Genomic DNA, 16165 nt, shown 5'->3' with positions numbered 1-16165 from the left:
TCTAGTCTTTGACTTAGATTGGTCATATCTAGTCTTTGACTTAGATTTGTCACATCTAGTCTTAGACTTAGATTAGTCACATCTAGTCTTAGACTTCGATTGGTCAGATCTAGTCTTTGACTTAGATTAGTCACATCTAGTCTTTGACTTAGATTGGTCAGATCTAGTCTTTGACTTAGATTAGTCACATGTAGTCTTGGACTTAGATTAGTCACATCTAGTCTTAGACTTAAATTGGTCAGATCTAGTCTTTGACTTAGATTAGTCACATCTAGTCTTTGACTTAGATTGGTCAGATCTAGTCTTTGACTTAGATTAGTCACATCTAGTCTTTTACTTAGATTGGTCATATCTAGTCTTTGACTTAGATTAGTCACATCTAGTCTTAGACTTAGATTAGTCACATCTAGTCTTAGTCTTCGATTGGTCAGATCTAGTCTTTGACTTAGATTGGTCAGATCTAGTCTTTGACTTAGATTGGTCAGATCTAGTCTTTGACTTAGATTGGTCAGATCTAGTCTTTGACTTAGATTGGTCAGATCTAGTCTTTGACTTAGATTGGTCAGATCTAGTCTTTGACTTAGATTGGTCACATCTAGTCTTTGACTTAGATTGGTCAGATCTAGTCTTTGACTTAGATTAGTCACATCTAGTCTTAGACTTAGATTGGTCACATCTAGTCTTAGACTTAGATTGGTGAGATCTAGTCTTACACTTAGATTGGTCTTTTTGATTGATTGATTGATTGAAACTTGTATTAGTAGATTGCACAGTACAGTACATATTCCGTACAATTGACCACTAAATGGTAACACCCGAATAAGTTTTTCAACTTGCTTAAGTTAATCAATTCATGGTAAAGTTACATTGTTTAATGCATCCAGCGGGGCATCACTACCAAATTAGGCATAATAATGTGTTAATTCCACGACTGTATATATTGGTTTCGGTTGATATCGGTAATTAAGAGTTGGACAATATCGGAAATGGGCAGAAAAGCCATTATCGGACATCTCTAGTTGAGACCATTCTAAAGAGTTCTAAAAAGCAGTTCATTAAAGGTATTTCAGTGACTGACATGAGCTCGGGGTGCTGAATGTGCACGTGACCATCTCGCCTCTTCTGGCGTGCGCATGTCCCGGTGACGCCTTCACCGACTCCGACTCCTGCTTCGGATCGGCCGCTACTTCCTCTTCGCCTCCTTGCACGGCGGTCGGTTCGACGCTGAACGGGTGGAAGTTGACCCGAGCCGTGTCGTAGTCCCACGCGTGTCTCAGGGCGAAGTCCGTGAAAGACCGAGCGTTCCCGACGGCCGCTCGCTGCTCCACGTCTTTCCTGCGCAGCGACGCGTAGCTGGTGTCGTTTGTGTTCAAAGACGGCGGGGAGTCCTGACCCCCGACCCAGCCTATGTTGTCACCGGCGCTTTCTTTCACTCGGGTCATCGCCCGCTTCAGCCGCCCACAACCTTTGAGGAGCAGGTTCTTCCTGCACAGGATGTACACCCACGGGTCCAGAATGGGGTTGAAGGAGGCAAAACGGATGGCCAACAGGTCGCTGCGGTAGTCGGGATTCCCGCCAGCAGAAATGTACGCAGGATCGAAAATCTGGTTGACAAAGATTCTCACCTGACAAATAGAAGGAAAATAATATTATTGAAAACATCACAAACATTGGCAATCATATAGATGAGAAATAATCATGCAGCTCAAATACAAAACCCAAAACCAGTGAAGTTGGCACGTTGTGTAAATGGTAAATAAAAGCAGAATACAATGATTTGCAAATCCTTTTCAACTTATATTCAATTGAATAGACTGCAAAGACAAGATATTTAATGTTCACACTGAGAAACGTAATTTTTTTTTGCAAATAATCATTAACTTAGAATTTAATGGCAGCAACACATTGCAAAAAAGGGGCATTTTTACCACTGTGTTACATGGCCTTTCCTTTTAACAACACTCAGTAAACGTTTGGGAACTGAGGAGACACATTTTTGAAGCTTTTCAGGTGTAATTCTTTCCCATTCTTGCTTGATGTACAGCTTAAGTTGTTCAACAGTCCGGGGGTCTCTGTTGTGGTATTTTAGGCTTCATAATGCGCCACACATTTTCAATGGGAGACAGGTCTGGACTACAGGCAGGCCAGTCTAGTACCCGCACTCTTTTACTATGAAGCCACGTTGATGTAACACGTGGCTTGGCATTGTCTTGCTGAAATAAGCAGGGGCGTCCATGGTAACGTTGCTTGGATGGCAACATATGTTGCTCCAAAACCTGTATGTACCTTTCAGCATTAATGGCGCCTTCACAGATGTGTAAGTTACCCATGTCTTGGGCACTAATACACCCCCATACCATCACAGATGCTGGCTTTTCAACTTTGCGCCTATAACAATCCGGATGGTTCTTTTCCTCTTTGGTCCGGAGGACACGACGTCCACAGTTTCCAAAAACAATTTGAAATGTGGACTCGTCAGACCACAGAACACTTTTCCACTTTGTATCAGTCCATCTTAGATGAGTTCAGGCCCAGCGAAGCCGACGGCGTTTCTGGGTGTTGTTGATAAACGGTTTTCGCCTTGCATAGGAGAGTTTTAACTTGCACTTACAGATGTAGCGATCAACTGTAGTTACTGACAGTGGGTTTCTGAAGTGTTCCTGAGCCCATGTGGTGATATCCTTTACACACCGATATCGCTTTTTGATGCAGTACCGCCTGAAGGATCGAAGGTCCGTAATATCATCGCTTACGTGCAGTGATTTCTCCAGATTCTCTGAACCTTTTGATGATATTACGGACCGTAGATGGGGAAATCCCTAAATTCCTTGCAATAGTTGTTCTTAAACTGTTGGACAATTTGCTCAGGCCTTTGTTGACAAAGTGGTGACCCTCGCCCCATCCTTGTTTGCTTTTTTACCCAATCATGGCACCCACCTGTTCCCAATGAGCCTGTTCACTTGTGGGATGTTCCAAATAAGTGTTTGATGAGCATTCCTCAACTTTCTCAGTCTTTTTTGCCACTTGTGCCAGCTTTTTTGAAACATGTTGCAGGCATCAAATTCCAAATGAGCTAATATTTGCCAAAAATAACAAAGTTTACCAGTTCGAACGTGAAATATCTTGTCTTGCAGTCTATTCAATTGAATATAAGTTGAAAATGATTTGCAAATCATTGTATTCTGTTTTTATTTACCATTTACACAACGTGCCAACTTCACTGGTTTTGGGTTTTGTAAAACAGTTACTGATATTGCCAATACCAACATTGATACTTTGGAAAAGCAACAGGTTTTGTAAATAAATAATACACTTCTAACTGGAGATGTCCGATAATATCGGCCTGCTGATATTATCGGCCGATAAATGCATTAAAATGTAATATCGGAAATTATCGGTATCGGTTTTTTGATTATCGGTATCGTTTTTTTATTAAATCAACCTTAAAAAACACAAGATACACTTACAATTAGGTGCACCAACCCAAAAAACCTCTTTCCCCATTCACACTCATTCGCACAAAAGGGTTGTTTCTTTCTGTTATTAATATTCTGGCTCCTACATTATATATCAATATATATCAATACAGTCTGCAAGGGATACAGTCCGTAAGCACACATGATTGTGCGTGCTGCTGGTCCACTAATAGTACTAACCTTTAACAGTTAATTTTACTCATTTTCATTCATTACTAGTTTCTATGTAACTGTTTTTATTTTCTTTTTTATTCAAGAAAATGTTTTTAATTTATTTATCTTATTTTATTTTATTAATTTTTTTAAAAGTACCTTATCTTCACCATACCTGGTTGTCCAAATTAGGCATAATAATGTGTTAATTCCACGACTGTATGTATCGGTTGATATCGGTATCGGTAATTAAAGAGTTGGACAATATCGGAATATCGGATATCGGCAAAAAGCCATTATCGGACATGACTACTTTTAACCCATTAGTTGGTTTATTCGAGAATTTAAGCTTGTAGCTTTTCACTGATCATTGACACAGGTACCCAAAATAAATCTTATTAAAATAGGTTTATTCATGTTCTATAGGTGGGTTGCAATCACATGACCTAGAGGCACTTCTGGCTTTCAAGCCCATTAGATTACTGCTTATTTACCTGCATCAGTGCAGATTTAGGCTTATTTTGAAAGGTTTACAGGCAAATATAAAAGCGATCATGAAAAAATATTTAAAATACAAACCCCGTTTCCATATGAGTTGGGAAATTGTGTTAGATGTAAATATAAACGGAATACAATGATTTGCACATCCTTTTCAACCCATATTCAATTGAATGCACTACACTTGCACTTGGGAACTGAGGAGACACATTTTTGAAGCTTCTCAGGTGGAATTCTTTCCCATTCTTGCTTGATGTACAGCTTAAGTTGTTCAACAGTCCGGGGGTCTCTGTTGTGGTATTTTAGGCTTCATAATGCGCCACACATTTTCAATGGGAGACAGGTCTGGACTACAGGCAGGCCAGTCTAGTACCCGCACTCTTTTACTATGAAGCCACGTTGATGTAACACGTGGCTTGGCATTGTCTTGCTGAAATAAGCAGGGGCGTCCATGGTAACGTTGCTTGGATGACAACATATGTTGCTCCAAAACCTGTATGTACCTTTCAGCATTAATGGTGCCTTCACAGATGTGTAAGTTACCCATGTCTTGGGCACTAATACACCCCCATACCATCACAGATGCTGGCTTTTCAACTTTGCGCCTATAACAATCCGGATGGTTCTTTTCCTCTTTGGTCCGGAGGACACGACGTCCTCAGTTTCCAAAAACAATTTGAAATGTGGACTCGTCAGACCACAGAACACTTTTCCACTTTGTATCAGTCCATCTTAGATGAGCTCAGGCCCAGCGAAGCCGACGGCGTTTCTGAGTGTTGTTGATAAACGGTTTTCGCCTTGCATAGGAGAGTTTTAACTTGCACTTACAGATGTAGCGACCAACTGTAGTTACTGACAGTGGGTTTCTGAAGTGTTCCTGAGCCCATGTAGTGATATCCTTTACACACTGATGTCGCTTGCTGATGCAGTACAGCCTGAGGGATCGAAGGTCACAGGCTTAGCTGCTTACGTGCAGTGATTTCTCCAGATTCTCTGAACCCTTTGATGATATTACGGACCGTAGATGGTGAAATCCCTAAATTCCTTGCAATAGCTGGTTGAGAAAGGTTTTTCTTAAACTGTTCAACAATTTGCTCACGCATTTGTTGACAAAGTGGTGACCCTCGCCCCATCCTTGTTTGTGAATGACTGAGCATTTCATGGAATCTACTTTCATACCCAATCATGGCATCCACCTGTTCCCAATTTTCCTGTTCACCTGTGGGATGTTCCAAATAAGTGTTTGATGAGCATTCCTCAACTTTATCAGTATTTATTGCAACCTTTCCCAACTTCTTTGTCACGTGTTGCTGGCATCAAATTCTAAAGTTAATGATTATTTGCAACAAAAAAAAAATGTTTATCAGTTTGAACATCAAATATGTTGTCTTTGTAGCATATTTAACTGAATATGGGTTGAAAATGATTTGCAAATCATTGTATTCCGTTTATATTTACATCTAACACAATTTCCCAACTCATATGGAAACGGGGTTTGTAGGATGGAGTGGATTTTTATACTCTTAAAAATAATATTTTAACTAAACCATTTATCATCACCAAGAGGTTACTGCTACCTCACTTAATTTGACACTTACAAGGATTTAGAGAAGAAAAGATTGGGGGCACATCATGTCTTTACATGTGAGGGGGTTCACACATTAAACATTAATGGGTGAAAGACAAAGTTGGACTTATTGGTGCATCGCTAAGTAACGTATTTGATTGACATAACGAGTGCTGCTGTGATCGTGACGCTAATGAGAAAAATGATAAGTTTGTTTGCAGTTGATTTCCTGCTACAAATATTAGTTTCATCTACAGTTCATGTCTGCAGTTGTTTTTATGCTGTGAAGTTGATATTTTGTCTCATTATTTAGCTGTAGATGTCCCTGTTGTTCAGCAATGTTTGCTAATGATAACAAGACTCAGTATATGCTGTTGAGATTTGTTAAACTACTTTATTAATACTATGGCGGATATTTTCTTGATGCAAATATCACCAAAGATGTTATAATGTGGTCATCCGTGTAGAATAAAACACTTGTCTTTCCTCCACAACAACAAATACGTTTTAGTTTCTGTTATGAAAATGGAGAATAAAAGTACGGTGGATTGGACCAACAATAACAATATTTATTACTAGGACTTAACATGACGTTAGTTTATTTGCACAAGCAGGTCTTCTAGTTATATTTAGGCATAGCAACCACAAAAGAACACAAACTAATGTTATCTCTTGTCCTTTCTTTACGTTTAGTTCTGCTCACAAACACTACTAATAGAGTAGAGAATAAACTGGATGCCATGACAGAAAGTTTCTCAACTAAATCAAATGTTCAAACAAACAATACTAATACAGTAATAGGTATTGTCTATGAGCTAAACATATTTTAATGCAGCAGATACCCTTAGAGTTGAAAGAGTAGGTTTGTACTGACATTACCTTGTACTACACTATTATGTTGGATCCACTATGGACTGGACTTTCACTATATTATGTCAGACCCACTCGACGTCCATTGCATCCGGTCCTCTCCAAGGTTTCTCATAGTCATTCACATCGACGTCCCACTGGGTTGTGAGTTTTTCCTTGCCCTTATGTGGGCTCTGTACCGCGGATGTCGTTGTGGCTTGTGCAGCCCTTTGAGACACTTGTGATTTAGGGCTATATAAATAAACATTGATTGATTGATTGAGACTAGGGATGTCACGGTATGAAAATTTTGTATTACGGTTATTATCACCAAAATTATCACGGTTATCATTATTATCGCAGTAATTTTAAATGTGCTCAAAATTTTCAAAAACTACTTATACTGAAATCCTTGAACCAAGTTTTATCTAAAAAAAAACCCCCCACAAAAAATAGAAATGTATATATGTACCTCAGGTAGAAGGTTGAATGTGCATATGAAAGCAACACAAGCATTATAAACAAAGTAATATGGCAGAAACAAAATAATACTATAAATAAATACAAATACATGTGAATGATGGCACCTTATGGACATAAGACGTAAATGCACTTTTTGTCCATATAGATAAAAATAGTGTTCATACAGTATATGAGGTCAAGTCTTACATCATACTTGCCAACCTTGAGACCTCCGATTTCGGGGGGTGGGGGCGGGGTGTGGTCAGGGGTGGGGGTGGGGGCGTGGTTAAGAGGGGTGGAGTATATTTACAGCTAGAATTCACCAAGTCAAGTATTTCATATATATATATATATATATATATACATATATATATACATATATATATATATATATATATATATATATATATATATATATATATATATATATATATATATCAGTGACGTGCGGTGAGGTTGATGGCTGGTGAGGCACTGACTTCATCACAGTCAGATTTACAAACATATGAACCCTAAAGAGTATCTTATTCACCATTTGATTGGCAGCAGTTAACGGGTTATGTTTAAAAGCTCATACCAGCATTCTTCCCTGCTTGGCACTCAGCATCAAGGGTTGGAATTGGGGGTTAAATCACCAAAAATGATTCCCGGGCGCTGCTGCCCACTGCTCCCCTCACCTCCCAGGGGGTGATCAAGGGGATGGGTCAAATGCAGAAGACAAATTTCATTACACCTAGTGTGTGTGTGACAATCATTGGTACTTTAACTTAACTTTAACTTTACACATACAAACTGTAGCACACAAAAAAGCACATTTAATAAAAAAAACGTTATTATGGTGTTACCTTTACTTATAAATTAAGTCCATGCGCCGCTGTTGTGCTGGATTAATGCACCCCTGACGGGAGTGTTATATCAACTAAAGCCCTCACTTCAACTTTCCACGTGCAAGATTGAATCTATTTAAAAAAGTGTAACCGAGGGTTTATAAATGTCGCCTATACTGTATGAAACTACAAAATAACAAACACGGAGGCTCCAGTTTACACGAGGACCACTTTATTTACCTTCTTTCAAAAACTTCCGCTCCACTCCGTGTCATCACTTCAGCTCTTAGCGCCTTCAAAATAAGAGCTCAAGGCATATACTGTATAACAGCGCATAACAGGAACTTAACATCACAAAGAGGAAAGCCCATGAAAATAGGTTACAAAAGTTATTTAATAAGAAGCCAAAAAGTGCAAAAACAATAATGTTCGTGTTGGAGGAGTTGTGAATTAGATACACCTGCAATCTGCAGGTGCACCTAATGTTGTGGCCCTGCAGTCATTCACAACTCCTCCAACACGAACATTATTGTTTTTGCACTTTTTGGCTTCTTATGAAATAACTTTTTTAAATAGATTAAATCTTGCACGTGGAAAGTTTAAGTGTGGGCTTTAGTTGATATAACAATTCTACGGCGGGGGTGCAGGAGGCGGGATTACTGGAGCCTCAGCCAGTGCGTCTTTTGCAGCCGTTTTATGATCGCTCAGCACAAGAAATACGTTACACACATAGAGTTGTTGACAAAATACACTGTACAGTATATACCTCAGCTAACTAAACTATGGAAATGTATAATATAGTTCATATAGCAATACGGTCTCACTGCACAGCAGGCCAGCAGTTAGCCGAGTCCGGAATCCATGTTGAGGCACTGAGTGACGTGCCTCAACTGGCTGCTGATCACCGCACCGTCTCTTCTCATTATTTGAACGGCAAATGTGAAAATTCAGCGATTTTGAATAAACATAATCTAAAACTGATGAAGTTAAATGGAAAATAACTTTATCGTATAATCACTGGATACATATAACAATTTAATTAATTTTTTTTCTTTTTACATTTTTTTTCTTTCCATGAGGCAGGTGAGGCGGGGCCTCACCTGCCTCTAGTGACTGCACGTCACTGATATATATATATATATATATATATATATATATATATATATATATATATATACACACACACACATATATATATGTATATATATACACATATATAAGAAATACTTGACTTTCAGTGAATTCCAGCTATCCATCCATCCATTTACTACTGCTTGAATTCTAGCTATATATATATATATATATTTATTTTATTATATATATATATATATATATATATATATATATATGTATATATAAAAGAAATAATTGAATTTCAGTGTTCATTTATTTACACATATACACACACATAACACTCATTGTTGAGTTAAGGGTTGAATTGTCCATCCTTGTTCTATTCTCTGTCACTATTTTTCTAACCATGCTGAACACCCTCTCTGATGATGCATTCTGCTTCGTCTCCTTGTTGTGTGCGCAGTTGTGCACTGCACTCTCTAAAAGCCCTAGATGTTATTGTCACATATGCATGTACAGTAGATGGCAATATTGTCCTGTTTAAGAGTGTCACAACATTGCTGTTTACGGCAGACAAACTGCTTTACGGTAGACGAAAACGTGACTGCTGTTGTTGTGTGTTGTTACCGCGCTGGGAGGACGTTAATGAAACTGCCTAACAATAAACCCACATAAGAAACCAAGAACTCGCCCTCGATCATTCTACAGTTATAACGTCATTGGGCAGGCACGCTGTTTATATTGTGGGAAAGCAGACGTGAAAACAGGTCAGGTCCGCATGGACCTGGAGGGGGCGTGGCCTCCAGCTCCGCCGGAATTTCGGGAGATTTTCGGGAGAAAATTTGTTCCGGGAGGTTTTCGGGAGAGGCGCTGAATTTCGGGAGTCTTTTCCGGTAGGGTTGGCAAGTATGTCTTACATATAGGACTGCACAATTATGGGCAAAATATTTAATATTGAAATTACAATTACAAATCATGATTATTCATTATGTTATGTAAAACAGTGTTGGGGTGTGAACGCGACGCCATCATCTAATAAAAAGGCTCTAGATAAACGTTATCTATATATTTAAAGACAAACATTTGTGTTTTTGTTCATTAATTGTATCAGCATGTCAGATTTTTTTATTACATGATGCTTTTATCTCTATTTTTACATTTTCACAGAGAGAGGTATTTTTTAAGTTATGTACTTATATTTACATGTACTAATGTGTGTACATGTACATGCAGATCCATGGAGGGTTTGAGCAGAACTCTATCATGTAGGTATTAACTATATGCCATAAAACATTAACAAAATGCTATGTCCTAATAATGGTTATTAAAGTAATTACTTTGTGGAATGAAAAAAAACAAGTAATGTAAAAAAACATGTTTACTATTTGATATCAATATAAAACACAAAGCAGTTTGGCTAAAGAAGATGAAATCAAATAAACAACAACCATGTATTTCAGTGCAACAGTTTGGGTAACAAAAATAAACCGGAGTGATGCCTCTCACATCCAACACACAATCTTTGTGCCTCACCGACAACTCAGCCTGCGTTCAATTCAATGAGATTACAAAACATTTGAGCTAGTATTGATGTTATTTGAACACTGACAAAGTTAGCAGCTAAATAAAGGAGGAGTGAGCATCCCAGTAAACAAACTAAGGACTTTACAAACAAGTTGTGGCAACGTTCACGACACATCGCCTGCTGCATGCTAACTCTCAGTCCTAGCAGCTGATGGAAGGACGCTAGCTGCACGTTTAAAATGAAACTGCAACATCAAATATTTTTCTCCTCCGACAGCAGCAATGCTGTCGGAGGAGTTGTTGTGTGTTTAAGAGCGCAAGCTCTTAAACACACACCGAGACTCCACGGAAGTAGAAGCGATTGAAATGAAGTGAAACAAAGCGATTGGCGCCGTTAGCTCGGAGAGAACATTTTCAAAACAAAGTCCCACCGCCATGTTTCGCGAGACAAACGGCTCTAGAGCGCAGGCGCTACGGCACTTAAAGGCCTACTGAAACCCACTACTACCGACCACGCGGTCTGATAGTTTATACATCAATGATGAAATCTTAACATTGCAACACATGCCAATACGGCCGGGTTAGCTTACTAAAGTGCAATTTTAAATTTCGCCCAAAATATCCTGCTGAAAACGTCTCGGTATGATGACGTCTGCACGTGACGTCACGGATTGTAAAGGACATTTTGGGACAGCATGGTGGCCAGCTATTAAGTCGTCTGTTTTCATCGCAAAATTCCACAGTATTCTGGACATCTGTGTTGGTGAATCTTTTGCAATTTGTTCAATGAACAATGGAGACAGCAAAGAAGAAAGCTGTAGGTGGGAAGCGGTGTATTGCGGCAGGTGTTGTGCCGGATAACGCCCCCCAGCCGTAGAATGCACCCCCTGACTGTTGTGCCGGATAACACAGCCGGTGTTTCATTGTTTACATTCCCGGAAGATGACAGTCAAGCTTTACCATTGGCCTGTGGAGAACTGGGACAACAGAGACTCTTACCAGGAGGACTTTGAGTTGGATGCGCAGACGTGGTACCGTGAGTACGCATGCAGCTGCGGCTTCCAAACATTTGATCGCTTGCCCGTACGTGCGTACCGCTATGTGCATGTCACGTACGTAACTTTGGGGAAATATATGTGCTGTATGAACTTTGGGGAGGTGAACGGTACTTTGGGCTGTGGGATTGAGTGTGTTGTGCAGGTGTTTGAGTTGTATTGGCGGGTTATATGGACGGGAGGGGGGAGGTGTTTGTTATGCGGGATTAATTTGTGGCATATTAAATATAAGCCTGGTTGTGTTGTGGCTAATAGAGTATATATATGTCTTGTGTTTCTTTACTGTTTTAGTCATTCCCAGCTGAATATCAGGTCCCACCCGCCTCTCACAGCATCTTCCCTATCTGAATCGCTCCCACTGCCCTCTAGTCCTTCACTCTCACTTTCCTCATCCACAAATCTTTCATCCTCGCTCAAATTAATGGGGAAATCGTCGCTTTATCGGTCCGAATCGCTCTCGCTGCTGGTGACCATGATTGTAAACAATGTGCAGATGTGAGGAGCTCCACAACCTGTGACGTCACGCGCATGTCGTCTGCTACTTCCGGTACAGGCAAGGCTTTTTTATCAGCGACCAAAAGTTGCGAACTTTATCGTCGATGTTCTCTACTAAATCCTTTCAGCAAAAATATGGCAATATCGCGAAATGATCAAGTATGACACATAGAATGGACCTGCTATCCCCGTTTAAATAAGAAAATCGCATTTCAGTAGGCCTTTAAGTGTTCAGGAAGTAAGCAGTGTTGCCTAAAATGCATTACTAAATGAAGTTTTTTCGGTTTTTAAACATTTAAACCGAACTAACTGTCTGGAATTTTACCACGGTTTATCATTATACCATTTATCGCAGCACTGGGCAAATTAAGGCCCGGGGGCCGCATGCGGCCCGTTAAGCTTTTCAATCTGGCCCGCCGGACATACTCAAATTGTTTTTTTTAGATCTTTAAGATGGAAAGTGTAGGTGCCATTATGATGTGCAGTGATGTTTTCAAATGACTGTAAGTCTTGAACTATACAAAGTATTTAAATGGTTGGAATCTGCGCTTTTGCATGACATGCGAGTTACTGTGGTAATCTAATTAGTTACTATGGTAATCTGAGTCACAGCAGCTCAGACGAGGCACCAAGCAGTGTGGGTGGGGAGCATTTCCACAGAGTGTTTCCAGAGCGGCCAGCTTGAATTGCGGGTGTCAGGGACAGACGCGGAAGGAAATTATTTACAACAAAGTTCTAAAGCTTAGTGATGTATCAGATAGTAGTTGTTGTTTTTTAACCCTTCGCGTTCATATTTCACTGTGGTTGTTGCATTTGTGTTGCGTTTCGCTTGATTGTAAAATATGTCGATCGAGAGGGGGTGTGACGTTCATATGTTGTCAATATTCAGTGTTTTATCGTTCATAGTTAATATTGTAAATCCCACATTCTGTATTTTCATGTACATTCTGAGTGTCTCATTCAGTAAAAAAAAAAAAATTCCATTCCGTTTCTTAAAGGGGAACATTATCACAATTTCAGAATTGTTAAAACCATTAAAAATCAGTTCCCAGTGGCTTATTATATTTTTCGAAGTTTTTTTCAAAATTTTACCCATCATGCAATATCCCTAAAAAAAGCTTCAAAGTGCCTGATTTTAACCACCCGTCCATTTTCCTGTGACGTCACATAGTGATGCCAACACAAACAAACATGGCGGAAAGAACAGCAAGCTATAGCGACATTAGCTCGGATTCAGACTCGGATTTCAGCGGCTTAAGCGATTCAACAGATTACGCATGTATTGAAACGGATGGTTGTAGTGTGGAGGCGGGTAGCGAAAACGAAATTGAAGAAGAAACTGAAGCTATTGAGCCATATCGGTTTGAACCGTATGCAAGCGAAACCGACGAAAACAACACGACAGCCAGCGACACGGGAGAAAGCGAGGACGAATTCGGCGATCGCCTTCTAACCAACGATTGGTATGTGTTTGTTTGGCATTAAAGGAAACTAACAACTATGAACTAGGTTTACAGCATATGAAATACATTTGGCAACAACATGCACTTTGAGAGTGCAGACAGCCCAATTTTCATCAATTAATATATTCTGTAGACATACCCTCATGTCAGCAGGCCAGGGAAGCTAGGGTCGATATTCTTCTCTTGATCATCTTCGGGACGGTGTGAGCCAAGACATCCAGGGGGGTTTAGCTCGCTCATCTGCGGGAACAAACTGCCGCCATTGCTTGCCGTGCTACCGAGGTACCTTTGTCCCTGAATTGCTCACACACTCCGGCAGATTCAATGGGGGTCTGGCGGCAGATTTCTTTGACTTTATTGTTGGAAATGCATCTGCTTTGAGTGTCGCAGGATATCCACACATTCTTGCCATCTCTGTCGTAGCATAGCTTTCGTCGGTAAAGTGTGCGGAACAAACGTCCAATTTCTTGCCACTTTCGCATCTTTGGGCCACTGGTGCAACTTGAATCCGTCCCTGTTCGTGTTGTTACACCCTCCGACAACACACCGACGAGGCATGATGTCTCCAAGGTACGGAAAACAGTCGAAAAAACGGAAAATAACAGAGCTGATTTGACTCAGTGTTCGAGAAAATGGCGGATTGCTTCCCGATGCGACGTCACATTGTGACGTCATCGCTCCGAGAGCGAATATTAGAAAGGCGTTTAATTCGCCAAAATTCACCCATTTAGAGTTCGGAAATCGGTTAAAAAAATATATGGTCTTTTTTCTGCAACATCAAGGTATATATTGACGCTTACATAGGTCTGGTGATAATGTTCCCCTTTAAGGCGGTCTGTCAAAAGGTTTTTAGCATTCGATCAGACATTATTGTGAGGTTTTGTATTAGTGTTCCTAAAAAAAAGATATACCGGCCTCCAGACACATTTTTTTCTCTAACTTTGGCCCCCCGAGGCAAAATAATTGCCCAGGCCTGATTTATCGTTACATCCCTACCTTGTACACTTTTTATAGTATAAAGGTATACTTCTGGCCTCCAAAAGACCAATATTGTACTTTTGAGAGGACATTCCTAAACATTTTTTATCTATAAGTAGTAGGGGTGTACTAATATGAAAATGTCATATCACGGTAATCATTATTGCGGTATTGTTAAATGTGCTGAAAAAGTACTTATAAACACTGAAATCTTTAGATTTTCTTTTACATAACTAAAAAACAGAGCCAATGTTAGAAAGCCAACTTTTTTGCATGTTTTATGTAGGGCTGCAACAACTAATCGATTAAATCGATTAAAATCGATTATCAAAATAGTTGGCGATTAATTTAGTCATCAATTCGTTGGATCTATGCTATGCACATGCACTGATGCTACGTTTTTTTTTTTTTTTTTTTAACCTTTATTTATAAACTGCAACATTTACAAACAGCTGAGAAACAATAATCAAAATAATAGGGGTGTAACGGTGCGTGTATTTGTATTGAATCGTTTTGGTGCAGGGGTTTCGTTTCGGTGCGGAAGTGTAACGAACGAGTTTCCACACGGATATATTAAGTACCTTACTGCACGTTGTGTAAACAATACTCAAAATGCCGGACATTTGAAGCATTTAAGAAACACTGCCCGGACAGCCCCGCAAAAGAGGACATGTCCGGTGAAAAGAGGACGTATGGTCAGGACCTAGCCCGTTAGCTGCTAGCATGCTAGCAAAAGAGGACAACCGGCCGCTGCTAGCATGCTAGCAGCTAACGGGATAAGTCCTGACCATACGTCCTCTTTTGCGGGGCTGTCCGGGCGGTGTTTCTTAAATGCCTTAAATGTCTGGCATTTTGAGTTAGGGTTGCGTGTATTTTCAATGTACGTTCAAGGGTTAAGCATACTTGCCAACCCTCCCGGATTTCCGCTTTCCCGCAATATAAACAGCGTACCTGCCCAATCACGTTATAACTGTAGAATGATGGAGGGCGAGTTCTTGGTTTCTTATGTGGGTTTATTGTTAGGCAGTTTCATTAACGTCCTCCCAGGCGGTAACAACACACAACAACAGCAGTCAAGTTTTCGTCTACCGTAAAGCAGTTCGTCTGCCGTAAACAGCAATGTTGTGACACACTTAAACAGGACAATACTGCCATCTAGTGCATTTGATGAAAGCACTTTTGTGCGTGCCACACAGCAATGCATCATCAGAGAGGGTGTTCAGCATGGTTCGAAAAATAGTGACAGAGAATAGAACAAGGATGGACAATTCAACCCTTAACTCAACAATGAGTAGATGAGTGTTATGTGTGTGGAAATGTGTAAATAAATGAACACTGAAATTCAAGTATTTCTTATATATATATATATATATATATATATATATATATATATATATATATAATAAAATAAATATATATTTATAGCTAGAATTCACTGGAAGTCAAGTATTTCTTGTATATGTATATATATATATATATATATATATATATATATATATATATATATATATATATATATATATATATATATATATATATATATATATATATATATATATGAAATACTTGACTTGGTGAATTCTAGCTGTAAATATACTCCTCCCCTCTTAACCACGCCCCCCCAACCACAACCCCACCCCACACCCCCACCCCCACCCACATCTCGAAATCGGAGGTCTCAAGGTTGGCAAGTATGGGGTTAAGAAGGTTAAAAAAACAAAGAAATTGTGCGTGCAGCAGCATT

General features: G+C 39.6%; 1 protein-coding gene across 1 annotated transcript in view; it reads right to left on the bottom strand.

Annotated features, from left to right (window-relative positions):
- Window positions 1-1055: 1055 nt before the first annotated feature.
- The window catches only part of ptger4c (prostaglandin E receptor 4 (subtype EP4) c), a 30356-nt gene continuing 15246 nt past the window's right edge, over window positions 1056-16165 (bottom strand). The window contains exon 2 of the mRNA XM_061930686.2: window positions 1056-1625. Coding sequence (XP_061786670.2) covers window positions 1056-1625 — 570 coding nt within the window. The remainder of the gene's footprint in view (window positions 1626-16165) is intronic.

This window comes from Nerophis lumbriciformis, linkage group LG03, assembly GCF_033978685.3.
Source record: "Nerophis lumbriciformis linkage group LG03, RoL_Nlum_v2.1, whole genome shotgun sequence".
NCBI classification, from domain to species: Eukaryota; Metazoa; Chordata; class Actinopteri; order Syngnathiformes; family Syngnathidae; genus Nerophis; species Nerophis lumbriciformis.
The sequence above is the reverse complement of the archived record's forward strand: the minus strand, read 5'-3'. Positions and strand labels throughout refer to the sequence as shown.